This window comes from Dromaius novaehollandiae, chromosome 12 (assembly GCF_036370855.1).
Source record: "Dromaius novaehollandiae isolate bDroNov1 chromosome 12, bDroNov1.hap1, whole genome shotgun sequence".
NCBI lineage: Eukaryota > Metazoa > Chordata > Aves > Casuariiformes > Dromaiidae > Dromaius > Dromaius novaehollandiae.
Window position 1 is genome coordinate 7465031 of NC_088109.1, and position 18907 is coordinate 7483937.

Genomic DNA, 18907 nt, shown 5'->3' on the forward strand with positions numbered 1-18907 from the left:
AGAAAAAAAAAAAAGTAATGAGTGATGGCAGAATCAGATTAAGCTTTTTAGGAAAGAAGTCAGATTCTTCTCCTTTTCTTTAGAGGCTCCAGTAAAACTGCATAACTGTAAGTAAATAAATAAAAATTACCCTGCATTATGTAAGAATAGACTGCTGTGCCTGCACAGTTTAATTCACTGGATACCAGACAGGCATATTGTCTGCCCTACACAACTACTCTATACTAATGAAAGGAAGTTATGAAGCCATTTCATAACTTTTAATTTTTTTTTTATTTATTTATTTATTTATTACAATTTACTAAGTTTCTGTGAAACAGAATTTTATACAGCACTCAGACATGCAGGTAGCCTATAAAAGTAATAGAAATGCAGGCAAATGGAATTACCTTAAGGGAAAGAAAAAGGCCTGAATTAGATTTCCAGAAACTTTACTAAGATTTAAGAAACTATTGGTAAGCTCAGTTCCAAAAACACTCATACAAGTGTAACCCCCTAAGAAGTTTCAATTCAGCTTTAAACTACCATAATTCACTATGGGCATCCAAGTGAAGAAAACAGTGATAGAAATAATCATATGTTTTACTTCACATAGGCATCATCATTTTGATCAGCCAACTACTGCCTTTTAGTGTTAGATATTTAAGAAACATACCTTGTTCATGTATATTGATAAACCACAGCACTGAGGTAGAAAAATACAGGTTCTGAAAACAGAAATACTGTTTTCAAAATACACCGTCTACAATTAACAAACTGATGACAATTTATCCAATCACAAAAAGACCTTTTTGTGAAGTTTGGCATTTCTGTTGCCAGACATGTCACAGCATTAGCAATGGATTTCTTACATACAGGTAACGTAGACTTACCACTGTGCGTTGTTTGTTGGGCAAGAAAACCCGAATGGTATTACTAGTTTTAGAAGTATCCGATATTTTCCCATCATCAGATGCTCGGCGTTGATAACCAAACTGCTGGACAATAGTAGGTGAAATGCAGTTTGGGCCATCAAAGACGGAATCCTTGACTCCAAAACCATTACTGATAGTCTTCCAAGCTCCCTGAATGTGCTCCATTGATGCAACCTAAGAAACAAAAAAATTAGGAGAGTAAGGGAAAATTACAATATCCTTAGCTATAAAGAAGTGGTACTCACTCTTCCTAACAGAGCAGATCTCACAGCCTCTTTTGAAGGCATCTGAAAACTGTGCACTGCCTTCTCGCCTGTGACATGATCGACCTACACATACACAGCTCACCCACATCTGCATAATTAGCCTAAGTCTTGAAAGCATTTGACTTTCACATAGATCAGCAACAATGTACATGTAGTTCCACTTCGACTGCTTCTGTGGTGTCAGAGGAGCAGCTTACCAACATCTTAATTTAGGTAATCCATGCCCGAGGAGCCTTCAAGAAGGTAGCTAGAAGCTAGCAAGAGAATTGTCCTGTAAGCTAGATATAGCCTGGAAGGCATGGACTGTATTTTAAAAAAAGGAGAGGCCCAATTGAAATTTTAATTAAAAAGTACTGAAGAAGTTCTATTTTATCAGTGATTATTTTTTAAACATGAGTAGCAAGTTTAATGCTGTTAGTATACAACAAAATACAGGAAGTTTTAAGTGTCGCAAAGCACATACTATAAAACAGCAAACAAATTATATAAAAATAAGAATAATAAAAACACCCACACAGCATATATTCAGCTGCATTTCAGCTTAAACCTCTCCTCCAAATGCAGAGACATGCACAAACCCCTATGTACCTCTAAATCAGCACAGTACTACTTTTGCACACTTCAGTGCAAAAGTACAAGTATCAGTACATTTTTTCCCCACTATTACAATTCCAGTGTAATTTGATACCCAAATTATGCTACAAGCATCTTACTCAAAACTGAACAAAAACAAAATCTGAAACAGTTTTGAACTTGGAAATTTAGCCAAAAAAAAAAAAAAAAAAAAAAGATTGAAGTAGCCAGATTCATTTCCACGCTTCCAAAAAGAAAGAGGAGAGAGAAGGTAAAATAAATGAAACAAGGAAAGTAAGTATGGTAGTTTATTTCCCCATGAAACTGCATCCCGCTATAAAAATCTGAGAAATTTATGTTCATACTACTTAGCATTAATCTACTAACATGACAAAAGAAGTGCACTTGTGCTAAATTAATCTTCAGAAGCTGAGCACACCATCTATATTCCTGATCATCTTTATGAAAGGGAAGTAAAGTCATATTAAGGCTGCAAAGTCAAAAAAAACAAGTTAGCGAAGAAATGTCAAAATAAAGATCTTCCAGGCAATCTTATTTCAGTCCCTTTATGGTACAGGACAGACCAATACAATTCCCCTGAAACCAGTAACAACATAATTCAGTACATAATATTAAACACTCCTTTACTGAATACCTATCAATAACTGTTCAAGTTTCATCATTTGGTGTGTGGCCCTGTGCATTCTCTGTTGCAAATTATTTGAACCTCTTAATTGATTTCCTCAGGTCCTACTATGCAGCATCCATGCAAAAAAAAAAAAAAAGAAAAAAAAGAAAGAAAGAAAAAAGAAAAAAAAGAAAAAAAGAAAAAAATAGAGCTCCCCTATCCCTAAATCTTCATAAGCTTATGTCAGAGAGGAGGATGTCTTTTGTTACAGCTGAAGAGCTAAAGTACTGGAATTCATGGAAAAACATCTTCACTAATGTTAAATGTCCGATTTAGGATGTGCTAAAGGATAAACCTTTTCCATGCACTTCACTCAAAGCACAACTCCCACAAGCTTCAGCTAGATTCATAAGTATGCAGCACTGCTACACAGACTCTGATTAGTATCTGGAAAAGAACTAAGTAACTAGTAACCTTAGAGAAAAAGGTTCGAGTCCTTTGAAGTGCCCACCCATTGCATGCAAACTCTGTAGCAGAAGCAAGAATAAAAGCCATCCTCTCCTCCTTAGTAATCCTCTACCTCATTTATTGTATCTCTTTCAATTTATGCAACAAATCTGCTGCATGTAACACTGCTAAAAATCTTCATAGGAGGAATTACATTAAGTTTCTGTTTCAGATTTAAGTGAAACACCACCACGCATAAAGAAACATCATAATAAGTCTACTTCTGATGCCACTTTCTGGCCTGGAAGTAATTTTTTTTTTCTCCAAGAGACTGTGTATACAGGATGTTTCTATAAGATCTACATAAGATCTGTTTCTATAAGATCACATTTTTATACTGGGTTCTTATCCTTTTGTCAACTCCTCTGTGGTATTTCTTAAAACATTACAGTCCACAGCCACAAAATGCTAGATGATTGCATTTCATAAACTAAGCAGAAGCGATAATTAGATGAAAGGTCTAAAAAAGTTCCAAAAAGAGCAAGCGTAGTAGCAATTCTACACTACTGGTACTGCAACAGTGGCACACTCTTCTGAAGTTGCGGCTCTAGGACAAACTGAAGTAATCTAGGTTAGTAAGAAACAAATTCAACAAAAACACTAATTGCTTTCTACTGTATAAATGCCTGAACTGGCTCACCAAAGGATCAGGCGGGCATTTGTTCTGCTTGTGCAGCTGAGAAGGGGCAAGACCGCAAGCAGAGCTGACTTCAGTCAGTCTAACCTGTTCCGGAGTTGCATCATAAATTACTAATAAACTGGTCTCAACCCAAATGAGAGGGCCTGTCTAGTTCTGTGCTTAATCTCTTGGTACAACAGTCCAAAAGCTTTGTGATTGTGAAAGGCATCACTCTACAAACTATAAAAGAAAGTTCTTCCTTTGTGTTCTTTGTATGGAAACAGACACTTTGGTATCACTTCATCTGGAAAAATAAAAGGTCCCATTTTTCTGCCTCTATAGCATAACCATTTTATACATTTGTGGCTTGCTTACCAGTCTCCATGAGCCTCATGCTCCCTTGTATTTCAAAGACCTCTGCACAGTTGCCTGCCTGCTCCCCTATGAAATTTGTTGTATTATGCAAACCACATGCTAGGGCACTTTTCTCACCACACCTATTACAAACTACATGCCTCCATCCTCCACTTCACACAAGGGGCTCCCACATTCTCTGTTACAAAGGGAACTCATCAATTCGCAGTTAGTTCGTGAACCTTTCTTTCACTGACAATGTATACAACGACAATAACGACATCCTCTCCTTCCCTCTTGCCACTCATTCTCATTCCTGCATCAACTCCAGTTGTGCAGGTTCAATTGCTCAAAGGTTTAAAAATATATTTTTTTTATATATCAATAACATTTAGAACTCAATACCCAATCAAAATCTAACAGGAGCTAGATACTTTTTTTTTAAAACCTACAGCACATGAGACTAGTCTTGCAGCTGATGTGAAATGGGAACAAGGAATGGGACAACACAGGGAAGTTGTGGAAAAAGGAAAGAGAAGGAGAGATAAAATTTGAGGAATGTGATGGAGTTCAACATGCACAAGCAACTACAAGTGCAATAATCTAGCAATTCACATGTAACTTCCTACTGCTATGAATCAGAAAGGTGAGAAAAGTTATGTACCGTTGCAAAAACTGTATTATGCATATGGACAGCCAAAAGATGAACTAATTAGCAACAATAAAATGGAGTGCAGATAAATTGTTAGATAAGGGGGTTGGATGATATCCAGTCAATTTGTTCTCTTTCCTCCTCTTAACTTCCCACCTTTGGGGGACTATTTCACCCTTCTAGGTACCGTGTGAGATGAAACAAGAAGGCAAGAGCTCAACTGGATTCCTCTACTGAGTAAGGTGACGCAAGGAATAACAGGGCAATTATCAAAAGCTCCTTGTTGCCACTGTTGAAGCTGACAACAATCTAACAAAACAGTTTTTATGTTTAATATTTTGACATGCTGCCAACACTTCCTGAAGAATTCAAGAAAAAACAGGAAGTGGCAAAAAATTCAACTTGTATCTTGACAAAGGCTGTTTCATACAATAAAAAGGTACTTTCCTACTCTCCCTTCCAAATACGAAAGGCCTACTACATACTACAGCAGACTAGAGCCTACTCAGAGGTCATAGAAACAGTTTTTCTAACTGTGTGCACACAACCCAAGCTCAAAAATGTAAAGACAGCAACTGCTATCAGCCCTCTGCACAATACAAGTATCTTTGATTATACATTCACATCCTTTTCTTTCCTAGGATCTTTGCCTCAGATAAGTGATTTGCTCAAGGAAACACAGCATATTCAATGGCACTCTGAACACTCCTTCAGACTGATACTCACTAAGTAGCTGCAGTCATTCATCAGCCATCTTTCTGGCGGTAATTCATGACTCTGTCCCCGACAGCTTGGATTCTCTCACAGATGTTGAGAGTTCTTTTTCAAGAAAATGAAAGTATTTGCTTCCTTACCTCAGCAGGTAAAATATTCCCTGCTATTTAAGACATGCCATCCTTGGCTCTTCCTCCCGCCTAAGCTGAAGGCTATTTGGTTCTACCTGCGTGCTCCATGGAGGAGCAATCATTGACTGGAGAAGAGGAGAACCTGGCTCAGATCTGGCCTGGGGAGGACAAAACCCTGCAGTGGGCCTGAAGGCAGAGGGGGAGGCAACAAAGAAAGGGAAGGTTACAGGACATCCACAGTCTCCTGGGGAGAGACAGGGAATCTGTGGTGAAAGGCTGCTAAACCCCCTCTTGGTATCCATTGGTACAAGGGCATGCAGTAGGTAAGGGCTGTCATATGGAAGAAACAGCAGAAATCGATTGTTTTGCTGATGACTTTAACTATTCAGAGGCAACCCTCATGCTGGATGACAAGACAGTCCAGATCCCCCAAAACACCTCTTCACTCAAGCCAAGAATGCTTCAAATTTGATACCACATGTGGCAGCGACTAGACATGTTCGCTTTTTGGACGTGGTCACTGCTCTTATTCTAAGTTATCATCAATTATTATTGTGGAATAGAGACGGTCACAAAAAACTGTGCTGCTAAGAAGTAATTTATAAGTAACACGCCTTTCCACTGTCTGCTAGTGTAAAGGCAGTTTGAAAAAGAACCATGTTACATAGATAAATATTTATACACGCACACAAAAATATCCACATTGAAATCAAACAGCTCACTGCATACTTAAAACCAGGTAAGAGAATGAGAGCACCTGGTAACCACTAGACAAGCTTTGAACTGAAGAAAAAAATATATAATTACACAACATAATATTATACAGACAGTTTCTATTTGGTACACTGAACACAGAGCAAACACAACAGCAAAAACCAACAAATTATTTCACAGGACACAGGTTAGCTGCATTTCTGGCCACCTTAACATGTAAGACACGTGTACAGCATAGCTTACCTTTCAGTGTCTCATAACCTGGGCCCTAGCACTGATTTGTTTATTCATTTTGGGTCTTTTGCTCCAACCAGTATCTGATGAAAGCCATTTTTACTGAAACTAAATTCATTTTCTCCAACTCTCCCAAGATCCAGAACAATTCACTCCAGTGAAAAGATGTCTGATATTTTCTAAAGGAAAATTTCATTTAAAATAAAGGAGGAAAGATTTTACAATGATGCCTTCATAAATATAAAGTTCTTAGTTTATGTCTATTCCAGAATATGTAGTTTTTCTTCCTTTAAATGAGTTACAAACATGTTTCTGAAACAAAATCATTACATTAATGTTTATACAGTGTTCAAATAATTCATTGCCAGCTGAATTGTTTTCATATCACTTTTGTTTTTAAATTTTTCTTACACAACTCCTCTCTTCCATAAGAATTACTAGAAATAGCCTGTGTACAACTGAAAAATTGCAACAGCAGCACTGAAGAAATATCTTAAAAGAAAATGATGGGGGGGAAAAAAAGAAAAAAGAAAAAGTATGAGCACACCTGGCCCCTTTTAGGTTCAGTTCTGCTTACAAAGTGTTATCAATTTCCTTCATTTTAAACAACTCAAATTGAGCAGAAGTATCTCATACTAGTCGTTCCTCCACCTCCTGCAAGTATACTGCATACTATATCTAAGATTGCACTTGTAACCAACTTCGTGCATAGATTACAGATTATCATTATCAGCCATTTGTACATGCATTAAAACTGGATGCACAAGATGGCTATGCAATGTGCGTGCCTAACAAATTCCTAGAGGAGATTATCCACTAAATAATCCCAAGCCAGGTGAGGTGAAAAATCTATCTGCCTGATGATAGAGACTCTAAGGTGTAATACACTCAGGAAATTCATTTCTTTTTATTCATCAAAGTAGACATTGCAGAGCAGCAAATCTGTTATTATCTAAGATTTGCCAACACACTCCACAAGCAATGCCATTGGAAAAATTTAACTCTCAATCCAAACACAACCAACACTGAAAGAGAAACTGTGGTTTAATTACTGTGAAATTCGCATTTATATCATCCCACTTTTTAATAAATAATTATAGTAAAAGACAGTGTCAAATAAAATTAACATAGAAATGTAAGAAACATGTACTTCTGGCCTTCCCCCAAGTGTCATGCACAGATAGTGCAGTATCTTGAATCAAATTTTCTGCATTTTTTTTGTTAATCTTAATTAAACTTATTAGAAACCGAAGACCTAGCTGAAGAATCTAGCTGCATACAGTAATCATGCTGGGAGAACAGAAAGAATGGAACAATACCCTGTAATGAGGAAAGCTGGAGAAATCAGTAGCTAGCTGCATTCCATTAGCAGAAAGTCAAAATAAAAATTCAGTGTACTACCAAGGATGAAACAAATCCAAAAGATACTGTAAGTTGCTTTATATTCTTCCCTTACTAACAAAAAGCAAATGTTTAGGCTGAACTGTTAAAAATTTTAATCTACTACCCCAAGTAGTGTAGAAACTGGTAATGAAGAAGTCTGAAAGTTCATAGGATACAAAGCCAAAATCCTTTCAGAGTGCAAAATTTAGGTGTCTCGCCCTTTCCATTATTTCTGAAAATAGTTAACCAAAAGCTATTAAGTAGACATAAATGCAGTTCCCTCTCCCAACATACAATCACTACGTGTCATTTTCATCTGGATGAAAAGTCACATTCATGTTTATTCAGATATACAAACAAATGCAAAACAATGGAAAAATAAACACGGAATCTATCCAAACAAAATGAACACTTTTGTTAGACGTGAGCTTTTTAAGTTTTCTGTAAGAGCTTTCAACTGAGGCAATAGAAAAAAAAATCACTAATATATGCAACTGTGGTCTTTCTCAGCTCCTCTCTCATATAGTAATTTTTGACTAATTCAATATTGCACAGATGAGCAGTTGTCTGAGGCTGAGGGGAATGCACCAGACAAATCTATTGTGACATCTGGCAAGTTTTTTTAAAAGTAGCTTTACATACAACTTTACATAGCAGTATAAGATAAATACGGACCCATTCCGATACTAATAAAGCAAGCCAAGATCCATGTAAACATAAATGCAGCGCAAGAGCCAGTATTAGTCTAACAACCCAGCATATCTCTTATACTTACAAGGTTGGACTTTTTCCTTCTAGCTTCCTTCATTTAAAGGAATCCATGCCAACACCCCCTCCCTCCCCCCAAAAAAACTAACTGGGGGGAAAAAAAGGCAAATACATACAATACTTTCAGTAATATTTTATTATCGGTAATTGCAATTTCCTCAGGACTAAGGGTCCAGTCCTGACTATATCAACACTGACTATTAGCCAGAAAGCTGGTATCTGCTTAAGCTAACTCCTTATTGTTGGAAAGGAATACAGAAGGATAGCATACATACTTTCTGCCTCTGTTCTTTTGATCTTGTAAATATCTTCTCTCACCTTTTTGTCTTATTTCTTTGACCATTTCTATCTTAGTCACTATTTCAGCCATTATGTTGCTACTACAACTTAAAGGTACTTGGGAGGCGGGGAGAGGGAAGAATGTTGAATTCACAATTTATTTTTCCAATAATTGGTCTCTGTGCCTTTTACCAGCAGTGTTAACAGTAAGGAGGGCAGCAGGAATACAAGTTTCAGGCTAACACACTTTCAGTAACTAACCTTGTGTAAGATTAATACTTTTTTGTATGTTTCTAAAATTAACTTTAAGGTTAAAACTTCTGTAAGCATAAACCAAGTCATATTACTCCAATTTCATAGGTCTACATGTCCAACTTATTTTTTTCTGAGAAATACAGAAAAAGTGACTTTGAACCCCAAAGACTTTTAAACATTATTTTGCACCTCTGGAAGTGTAATTAAAAAAAAAAAAAGAAAGAAAGAAAGAAAAGCATCAGGCATGCATTTCCTATGGAGTAAGTTACAGAATCAAGAAGCAGCATACTGTGCCTGTATAGCAATGGTGAGACTGGAGTTCTACAAAAAGATTGTGAATCCACATTTCTGAAGAAGGTTCTGTTTCTAAACTGTATTTTGGGCTCTGATTAGTAGGTATTTGTCACCAAAAATATCTCCATCTTTTACTGCTCTGTGCCTTTCCTCCCATCAGCTAGCGTGGCCCCAAGGCTACTTTTTCTAACCAACAGTTGCTTAGATCTGTTTGTTCTCTCCTTTCCACAGGAGTAATTCCAGCATCAGGCTGGAGACTGCCCATATTGATGCTCTGAGATCAGCCAAGAAACCATAAAGCAAAGTTTAACATCTGTGAAATAATTCTCTTAACTTCAAACCTGAAGCTCAGTAAATTTCCCTATAAAATCTGAATTACTTCCTCCATTAGAGAAACAGGAGCACTGACAACTCCTCTAGTACCTAAAAAAAGGGGTACAGAATCAACACAATAATGTTAACTTCTTCACATGCAAGTCCTCCAGAGAAAGTTTCAGAAAAATGGACAGATTTTCAGAGAAGGGCCTTGCACGGCAGAAGTGGGGCTATGAGATTACACCTGTATTTACATTACACAGGCAACACAGACTTAGGACAGTATTTCCCTCCCCCAACACACAAATCTTTATTAACTGTACATACATTTTCAGACATGTGCCTATTTGCATTCTGAACTTGCACATGCTTGAATTGTTTCAAGTATGTATTAAAGCCCCAAATTGTGCTTAGAATTGCCTGGAACTCATCCAATTTACAGCAAGGATGAAAAAGTTACTCAAGTGTCAGCAATCCACCAAATGCCCTTCCCACTCAATTTCTCAAATACTGGACAAAAGTGACTGAGAATCTCAGCACAAAGAAATACTGGCTCTGTCTTCTCTCAGTTGCACACAGTAAATGAAGTAACACTAAGGACACCACCACACACCAAGCTTACATACCAACAACCCATATTTTATAACCAATAAATGCACCTAGGAATAGCTCACGATAAGTTTCTCCAATATAAACCAAACCTAACAAGACAATACCTGAGTATTTTAGTTACAAACTATATGGATAGTTCTAACTTTACTTCATTGTTTCCCACTTGCAGAGAAGCCTGCATAAAATAGCAAATATAAACTGTATTTAATTAGAAGTTACAGATTGTACAAAATCAAAATTACTTATCATATGTTAAGCATTTATTGCCCTGATGGCCTGCAAAGAGAAATCATTTTCCAGTTTAACTCTCTTTGTCCTAGCAAACAAACTCTCTCTTACAGTATCTTATTAAATATTTCCACTGATTACAGCTCTGGTTTGGGTGGTTTCTTTTTTCTTTTTCTTTTTAAACAAAGCACTAACTCTATAAATGAGTTTGCAGGGATTTATTTCAAAATCTCTTTAGAAGGGCAAGCCCTCACAACACATTTTTTGTTTCAGAGGACTAACTTCAGGAAAATCAACAACCACTCATAAGATAATGCTGCAGCTAAGATTTACGTTAGGTCTGGATTATTCACAACAAATCTGTATCTGTGTGGAAACGCAAATACTATTTGGAGAAGACAGGCAAATACCAAGATCTACACATCTTAACTGAGGAAGGGCTTTCCTTCCGCAAACTAAATATCCAAGGAGACAGACTAAAGTAAGAATTTAAGGTAAATACACACTTCTGATAAAGCAAACACTGAAACAACTGTATGCATATCAGTTTTGTGAAATTTTTCAAAGAACAAAAAGCAGATTTCTTCAGTAGTCAAGGAATAGAAGCACTGCATTTAATTGTGATTAACCTGCCTTCCACCAGGGAAGGCCCAAAGAGCTTGGAAGAAAGTATGGGGCAAAGTAGAAGGGAAGGGAAGGAGGAAAGTTAAAAGAAGTTACTTATACCTTTAATCTTCCTTTGAGTCACTGAAGTCCTATGACAAAAGGATGAAGTGCATCATCTGTGGAATGCAAGACAAAAACCAGAAGATATATATGGTTTTAATAGACATAGAATTTACATACATGCGCAACAAATTAATAATCAACAAATTATTTCATGCATTACGTAAATGTCAAAGTTAATTTATCTTCTTTCTACTCTTTGGAGTTTTCAAAGCCTTTTGGTCTTTCATCATCTTAAGCAAAGTATCAGTGTAACGAGATGCACTTTGTAAGACCATACTGTATGACAACCAAAACGAACAAATGCTATCCCAACTCAACAATCTCATTCTTATTCATGAAACAACATAAGAATCTTTTACAGCTAAAATTCCAATAAAGTCAGAATTAAGCAAAGGTTGAATGCTTTGTTCTCAGAGTTGCATACTCAAGGTTAGGCACATGCCAAACACCTTTCTGAATCACAAATTCTACGACAAACCCTAGATTAAAAAAAAAAAAAAAAAGCAAAAAGCTACACCTTTGAAGGCCATCTCTATCTTTATATATAAGCTTTATCTATAGCAGGAATAATTCCTCAGGAATCTGAAGATGTCTTAATTAAAAAATATGAAGCTCAGATCAGCTAATGAATCAAATATATAAAAATATTCACTAGAAAGCAAATGGCAAAAATGCTTTCTTACCCCACAGTTCCCATCTTGATTAGCAGTTCCTAAAATAATCCCATGCAGAAAAGATTAGAGAAGGCAAAGATGCAGTACAAGAAAAAGCACAGAAAATATTTTGAGAGACCTTATAATGCTAGCTCACTTTTGGTTAGAAGCATCCTCTCTTCTCAGTATGACACATAGAAAAATAAAGCTGCAATGATTTTACCCAAAATAGTGAACTCCCCAAAACAAACAAGAAAATAGAAGAATGCTTTTGGATCTTTACCTTGAGCCACTTGGTCACTTTAAAACTAAACCCACCTGCAGCCTGGACTGTACATTCTCTTCAACAAACATTTCTGAATGTAGCATACAAAATATTGTGATTATAGTTTCCATCATGGAAAAATGTAAGCAGGGAGACTAGGGAGAAAGGAAGGAATGCTGTCTTTTGCACACCAAAGAAAAAGCTGAGCTCTTTAGTTCTAAAACATGAAGACTAGTCAGTGACAAAGACATATCTAGGATAGTTAGAAATTATTTATAAAAATATTAATAAATATTAATAAATATTTATTTATTTACATTTTTATATTTATATAATATTTATGTATATGTTTATGTATTCTTAAATGTTTATATAAAATATCTAGAAAATAACCTACACAGAATCAACAGCTGGATTTGTTTACAGCTCACCTAGAAAAAAAGGTATAGAAAGTATTGTGACCAGAGAGCACATGGGGGCCAGAAGCAGAGAAAAACAGGGAAGCTCAAAAACACCATAAGGAGAGACTTGATTTTTGTTTTTTTAAATAGTGAGGTTGACAATTAGCAAACTGATAAGAACGAGGATACAGTTCCTTAAATTGATGATCAAACTGATCCTCAAATGATCCTCAAATTTAAGTAAGAGCTCAGATTTGGAAAGACCAATTCCTGCAGAAAAAAAAAAAAAGAGATGAAAGCCAAACTGAAAACTGTCTGTGACAAACCTGGATAAAATCAATCCAGTCAGTATGGCAGATGACCTCAGATGAAAAAGAAGAGAGAGAAAAAACTGATGGGGAGGGGTGGAGTTTCTAGACTGAAAAGCTAAAACATTTGTGTTGTAAAATCAGTCAAAGAAACATACACACAAATTAAGAGAAAGGATATCATAAAACAAGAATGATGAGTTGCAGAGGAAGCAGGTGCAATACTTCTGCCTGTACCTACGGAATAGCCATAAAGGAGTAGAAATCATGTGTTTTGTCGGTTTTCTTGATGGATATACATGGAAAAGAAAAATCAGTAAGAACATTTACTAACAGAATTGGCAACGAGGAGGGTTTAAGAAGCAAGTGAGCTGACGAAAATATCAGCTGTTATAGCAGATGTGAGATTCAATTAAATCTGAGAAGTAGAATTGTTTAACTAAGACAATGGCAAAGCTAAGGGAGAAGAAAACCACTCATAGTTGCGGAAGTGTGCCTACTTGCAGGATTTCCACCCGAGATGCTCCACAGTGCAAGACAAGGCACAAGGGAAGCAGGTGTTCTGTAAGGCTGGTAAGGAACTACTGACTTACATGCAAGTCCATCACTGACCATATTTCAGTGTCAAATCATTGCTTATAAAAAAAAAATAAGAATTCTGCTACAAATATACACCTAACTCCAAAAAACAGCCTGAAGAGCTTGAAACAAGGAAAGTCATAGGTTTGTCTTTCAGTGTTGCCAAGTTACTTTTTGAATGCTGATAGTTCTAGTAAAAACATTTAGACAATGCTGCATTTAAGATTAGATAATCACAGAAGTTAGACATTTCAGGACTATGATTCATACAGTCATAAATCTGCATATGTGATACTTCTACAACTGTACCATAGCATTAGGCATTCTTGTTGTATCCTCCCATTTGCACTACAGTTAGTTTGGTTGCTATGGCACTATCACTGGCAGTGCTGAAAATATATTCCCAGAAACAGTAAGAAATTCATTTTCTAGCATGTGAAGGAACGATTATCTTAAAATTAAATTAACATCGATCAGGTTTTTTTTTTTAGAGCTTAAAAAGGAACAAACAACAACAACAAACACCACCACACTTATTCCTGGGCTACACTGTTAATTTGCTCTCTTTAAAATCACATTGCCTATTTAAACTCCTAAAAGTATTCTCCCTGCTAAATCTTCACAAGATAAATTGACAGAAAAAAAACACTCAATGTAGGAAGGAGACCAAAATTTGAAAAACTCTGCCAGACAAAAAATATGCAAACAAAAGTGAGAAAAATCTTATAGCTGCAATAACAACTTTATTTATGGTGACAGAAGAAAATAATATATTTTCAGGTATAAGATATTTTTAGTCTCAATCTGTTTGATAGTTTTATTGAAAGTTTTCTTCAAAGCATACAGCTCTTCCACAGAACAAAATAATTCCAGGTACTGTCTTGCAATTTAACATCGCAAGGGGAGATCTTACTGGAATAGGTAAAAATAGCACTAGTGAACATGCCAAAGTAGAGTCTTTCCACTATATGGCCACTGCTTAGATTGCAACATCAGCTGGCTCCCTTTTTATAACCTCTTGATTGCCAATGAGCAAGTTACACAGGCAATTTAAAAGGTTTGAGAAAAATAAGAGTAAGCTTTGGAACTCACTTTCAGCCGAAATCAATCCACCATATCACTCCGACATGAGCACTGTTTCAGCATGCTATTATTGCTTGTGTAAGCTTTATACTCACTTCTAAATCATTTAACACAAATGAATGATGTAATTCAGAATAGGGTTTATTTTTTGTTACATGTCAGCATAAATTTAGAGGGTTGTACACTTTCTTGTTTCTTCTGGCTGTAACACACTGGAAGCTACGTTGGCGACTAAATTCTCCCCACAGCTCCACACGTGCCATCCTCCTATGAACCCCTGCTTCGGCCAAATTCTGCATTTGCACCCTCTCTGTTCCACCCACCCTTAGAACAGCCATTCTATCACAGCTGAATGTGAGATTTTTTTCCCCATGCTTCCACCTAAAGGTAACATCAATCACAGTATGAACTTTTAAAACTCTTAAGATCAGTGATCAAGCAGAAATACTGTTTCACTAAAAGAAATTCATGCTCTTTATAGACAGTAGCTTGACTTACAGATGATTGAAATTGCTCAGCTTTCTAATTAGGTTCAAGGGAAACCAGTATCCTCCTTATATACGCCACCACAAACAGGTTTCTGCCTGTTCATGCCTACATATTGGTATCAATCAGAAATAGCTTTCAAAAGTTATTGGGGTGGGGGGCACAGGTAGGGAAAGAAACATATAAAAAGGTATAATATCACTTAGCTTGCACAAAGTTAACTACACTTTTTCCTCATTCTCAGAAAAACTGAATGAACATCAATGTATTTAGAACTGCTTAAGTTTGAAAGTTCTGCCACAATGAAAAATATTTGTTTTTTATTTGCACACAATGGTCCAGTATTTTAAGTTTGTATAAAATCATATACATAGGTATGAAGTAAGTTCAGAAGCAGAAAGAGTTCAGACACATTTGACATGCTTAATCCACATGTGCATTTTACAATACAGGTTCTACAAAAATCTGTAAAATTACAAGAATAAATAAAGAAGCGATTAAAAAAAAAAAAAAAAAAAAGCAGGTATCTTAATGGTCTTCTGGAGTAGATTAGACCTGAAGGAATTCGAATTCTACCAGAGATTATTTTTAAAAAGGGAAACACTTAGCTGACGATAATCTCAGACCTCACAATTGCTAGGTAAATGCTAAATCTCTGGAATTTTAAGGAAGATTTTATAGAATTTGAAGTTGGAGTTACAAGCCTGTCACAAATGTGATCAACTTTCAGTGAAATGTTAAAAAAAAAAAAAAAGAAAGAAAAAGAGTTCTTAGAACAAAGACAACTCTCCCCACACAAAATTAAATTGTTACTGTATATCAAAATACACCTTTTCAACTGGAAGCTAGTTTAGATGCAGCAGCCTCTTTCCTCTAAACATCTACTGGAATTAAAATCTCCCTTGCTGTTTTTTTCTTTTACATGAAAGTTATAAAGATACATTATTCCCAAATGATTTTCATAGCAAATAAAATAAGTAGCATATTTGTAGCAATACATGGGGAATTTACAAAATAAAAAAGGAGTATTATTAACTAGTATTTTTTCTTCCCAGCAACACTGCCACCATTGAAGCTTCCAGTCTAATGGTATTCCCTACATTTGTTCTCTTACTTTGCAGAACTATCCCTGTGTTCCTCCATAGGTAATGCCTGCAACAATTCCATGCAGCTGAAAAGCAGTATGCGTATCTTCACCTTTTTCACCATGCTTCCCTTCAGTTTCACCAAGAAACTCTTACGCAAAGTATCATACTGGGTTTCCTCTAAACAGAACATTTTAGAAGAAAGCAAAAAGGCCGATCATCCATTTGTCCTTCAAGCAGTCACAGTATTTGGAAGGAAGGTGGTGGGGGGCGATGAAAGGAAACATAGGAAGAGAGAAGTGGAGAGAGAGCAGTGCCTTTTGTGGTACTCTGATAGACTGAAAAGATCTTTCTGGAGATTGCTGAAGGTGTGACCAGACTTGGAGCAAACATAACATGCACATTTTTAAATGGTTGAAAATAAAACAAGAAAGTGGACTATGCAAAAAGAATATCAAATTATTGATAGAGGTGACAGAGACATTCACTAAAAGCAAACAATTAGCAAAATAAAAGAAAAAATACAGAAATATAAAAGGCAGTTTAGTCATATATTGAAGTTTCTCAATATAGACTTAAGCTGTTAGCCCTAGAAAATGTACAAAGGCAAATTTCTTCTAGTAGAGCACACGACCCTGTACCTCACTCTTGCCAGTCTCTCCAGCTAGAAGGTGTTCCTACAACACTCATTTTCAGAACTGCAGCTTGTTCTCTAGTGAAAAAAATTCTTGTAACAAAAGAATATAATGGGGGCTTCAAGCCATTTTTAAAGTCTAAACCTCTGAGCCAGCTTTAATTAACATGGTTAACCCCATGCCACACCCAGCTGCAAGTCAGTGAAGCAACCTCCCTCTAGTCTATGAACTAAAAATACACAAGATGTCCCAACTGCTCTTAACCAATACTACGTATTTCAATTGGTATGCAATATTAATTAACACCTTTTGTCAGCTGTTTCTCAGAAATAAAGTATTTTAGGGTCAAACCAATAGCAAGTATGCAGGGTAAGCTGAAATCTGAAATGAAACAATATAACATAGTAGTAAGAGAAAACAGGCAGCATTACAGCATGCACAGCATCTGCAGAATACCACAACACACCAAGTGAAACGATTCCGCAGAGCAACGCAACTGAGAACAACAACAACAGTCTACGTCAGAAGACCTGGAGCTACGGGTCCCATTTTCAGAGTTTTCAGATATGCATAAAGAAAACAAGGCAAGATCACTTGCACGCTCACCACATTCACACATTACTTGACAGGCAATTCAAGAACTCTTTTGCCTATAGTTAAAGCTGATCAGCTGTGATTTAACTCTGCTTCATTTATGCATGTGCGCAGAATCCATTTAAAACATGCATAGGAAAAATGGCAGAATACAGACACACCTGCAACTGCAAACAAATCCAGTGACCTGGATTTGCCATTGCATTGTTCTATAGGAATCCAAAGCTTTTCTACCTTATAATCTTAACCTTATGTCATTCTCCACAAGGAAGCAAAAAACTTTGGAAAAAATAAAATTCAACTGCATTGACTATGTCACCTAAAGGCCTGAAAAAGAATACCCACTTATGTAAACATTCTGTTAAATATCTGTTATAATTCTGACCTCTAAAGTCTGCCACAAATATGCTTTATACGTTTACAAATTACTTAAGAACAGCGTTTTGTTTATTCTCATTTACTGTATGCACTGCAGCATTTCAGTACACAAGATGACCATATTATATTAAACTGTAAAAGGTCAGTGCGCACTGCTGCAATAAAATCAACTTTGTGTGAAACATGACATTTATAGTACAAACACAATATTCAAGTCACTAGAAGAGTAAACGTGCGTCAGCTGCTTTTCAAAGCAAAACTGTTATTTACAAAACGACAGTGTACGCAGTAAGAACCAACAGACCATTGAAAATTAACTGTTCATAGAACTTTATCCAAAATACTTTCTTTTCAGAAAGTTCAGAATAGGAACATCACTAAATGCATAGCTACATTACCAATATAGAAAACCATTCAAAGCATTATACATGTACTTCACACTGTCTCAAAATTAATGAGCCAATGCTTGTTCACTGCTAAAACACCTTGTCAATTTATCATAAAGGTAGCATTTTTACCTAATTTCCTACTATTATCAACTTTTCTTCCAACTAACTTCCAACTCAGCGGACAGAAGGTTTCCACATCCATATTCAATACATAACAAATTTCTAATTCAGAAGAAATAGAAAATATATTTCATAACAGAAAATACATAAGGCTTTTGGATAAACAATTATTGTATCAAATTGTTGCAATGAAGCTGTAAACATGTCTGCTCACTTACAAATTAAACTTACCTAAAACACTAACTTAAATCATGCTTAAATTATCATGCTTGAATGATTATTTTTGTTACTTTCTCCAATAAAGATAATTTTGACTTACACAATAGAATGCTCACTTATATTTCTCTTCATGCAGTTTCAGAGTCTTTAGATTTCTGTATTTTAATTAAGTTAGAAGATGGCCCATGAACATATTTCTTACAACACAATCATTCCTTCCTTTCAAGCTGCATTTTCATGGAAATTACTGAAACTAAACTGCACAAAATGTATTAGCTTTGTTTCCTAAGCAAACTAACCTTAAATGATCATGCCATCCAGATGTCCTCCTCCCTCTCCTCCCAATAACTCTTGGGCACATTAGCTTATTTCAACTAAACAGCTAGGTAAAGGCATCAAGGATATGAAATTCCCACAGGCTATGGAAATAGGAAGAAGCCAGAGTATGGAAGAATCGTCTCCTTGCCTCTTCATCAGCAGGGACAGCACAAACTTTTGGTGTGCCAGCTGCAAGAGCCGATCACCACGTGACTAAACCAACCT

The 18907-nt window shown here is 36.1% G+C and overlaps 1 protein-coding gene across 4 annotated transcripts in view; it reads right to left on the reverse strand.

The window, feature by feature from the left end:
• The window catches only part of RAF1 (Raf-1 proto-oncogene, serine/threonine kinase), an 81754-nt gene that overhangs the window by 25230 nt on the left and 37617 nt on the right, over positions 1-18907 (reverse strand). For 3 of the 4 annotated variants that reach the window (XM_026099525.2, XM_064518839.1, XM_064518838.1), the window contains exons 2-3: positions 11167-11222; positions 873-1088 (exon numbers count right to left, since the gene is read on the reverse strand). In XM_026099525.2, coding sequence (XP_025955310.1) covers positions 873-1079 — 207 coding nt within the window. In that variant the 5' untranslated portion in view covers positions 1080-1088; positions 11167-11222. Of the gene's footprint in view, positions 1-872; positions 1089-11166; positions 11223-11852; positions 11973-18907 lie in introns of those variants that run through there. The other variant, XM_026099524.2, reaches the window with a different exon arrangement.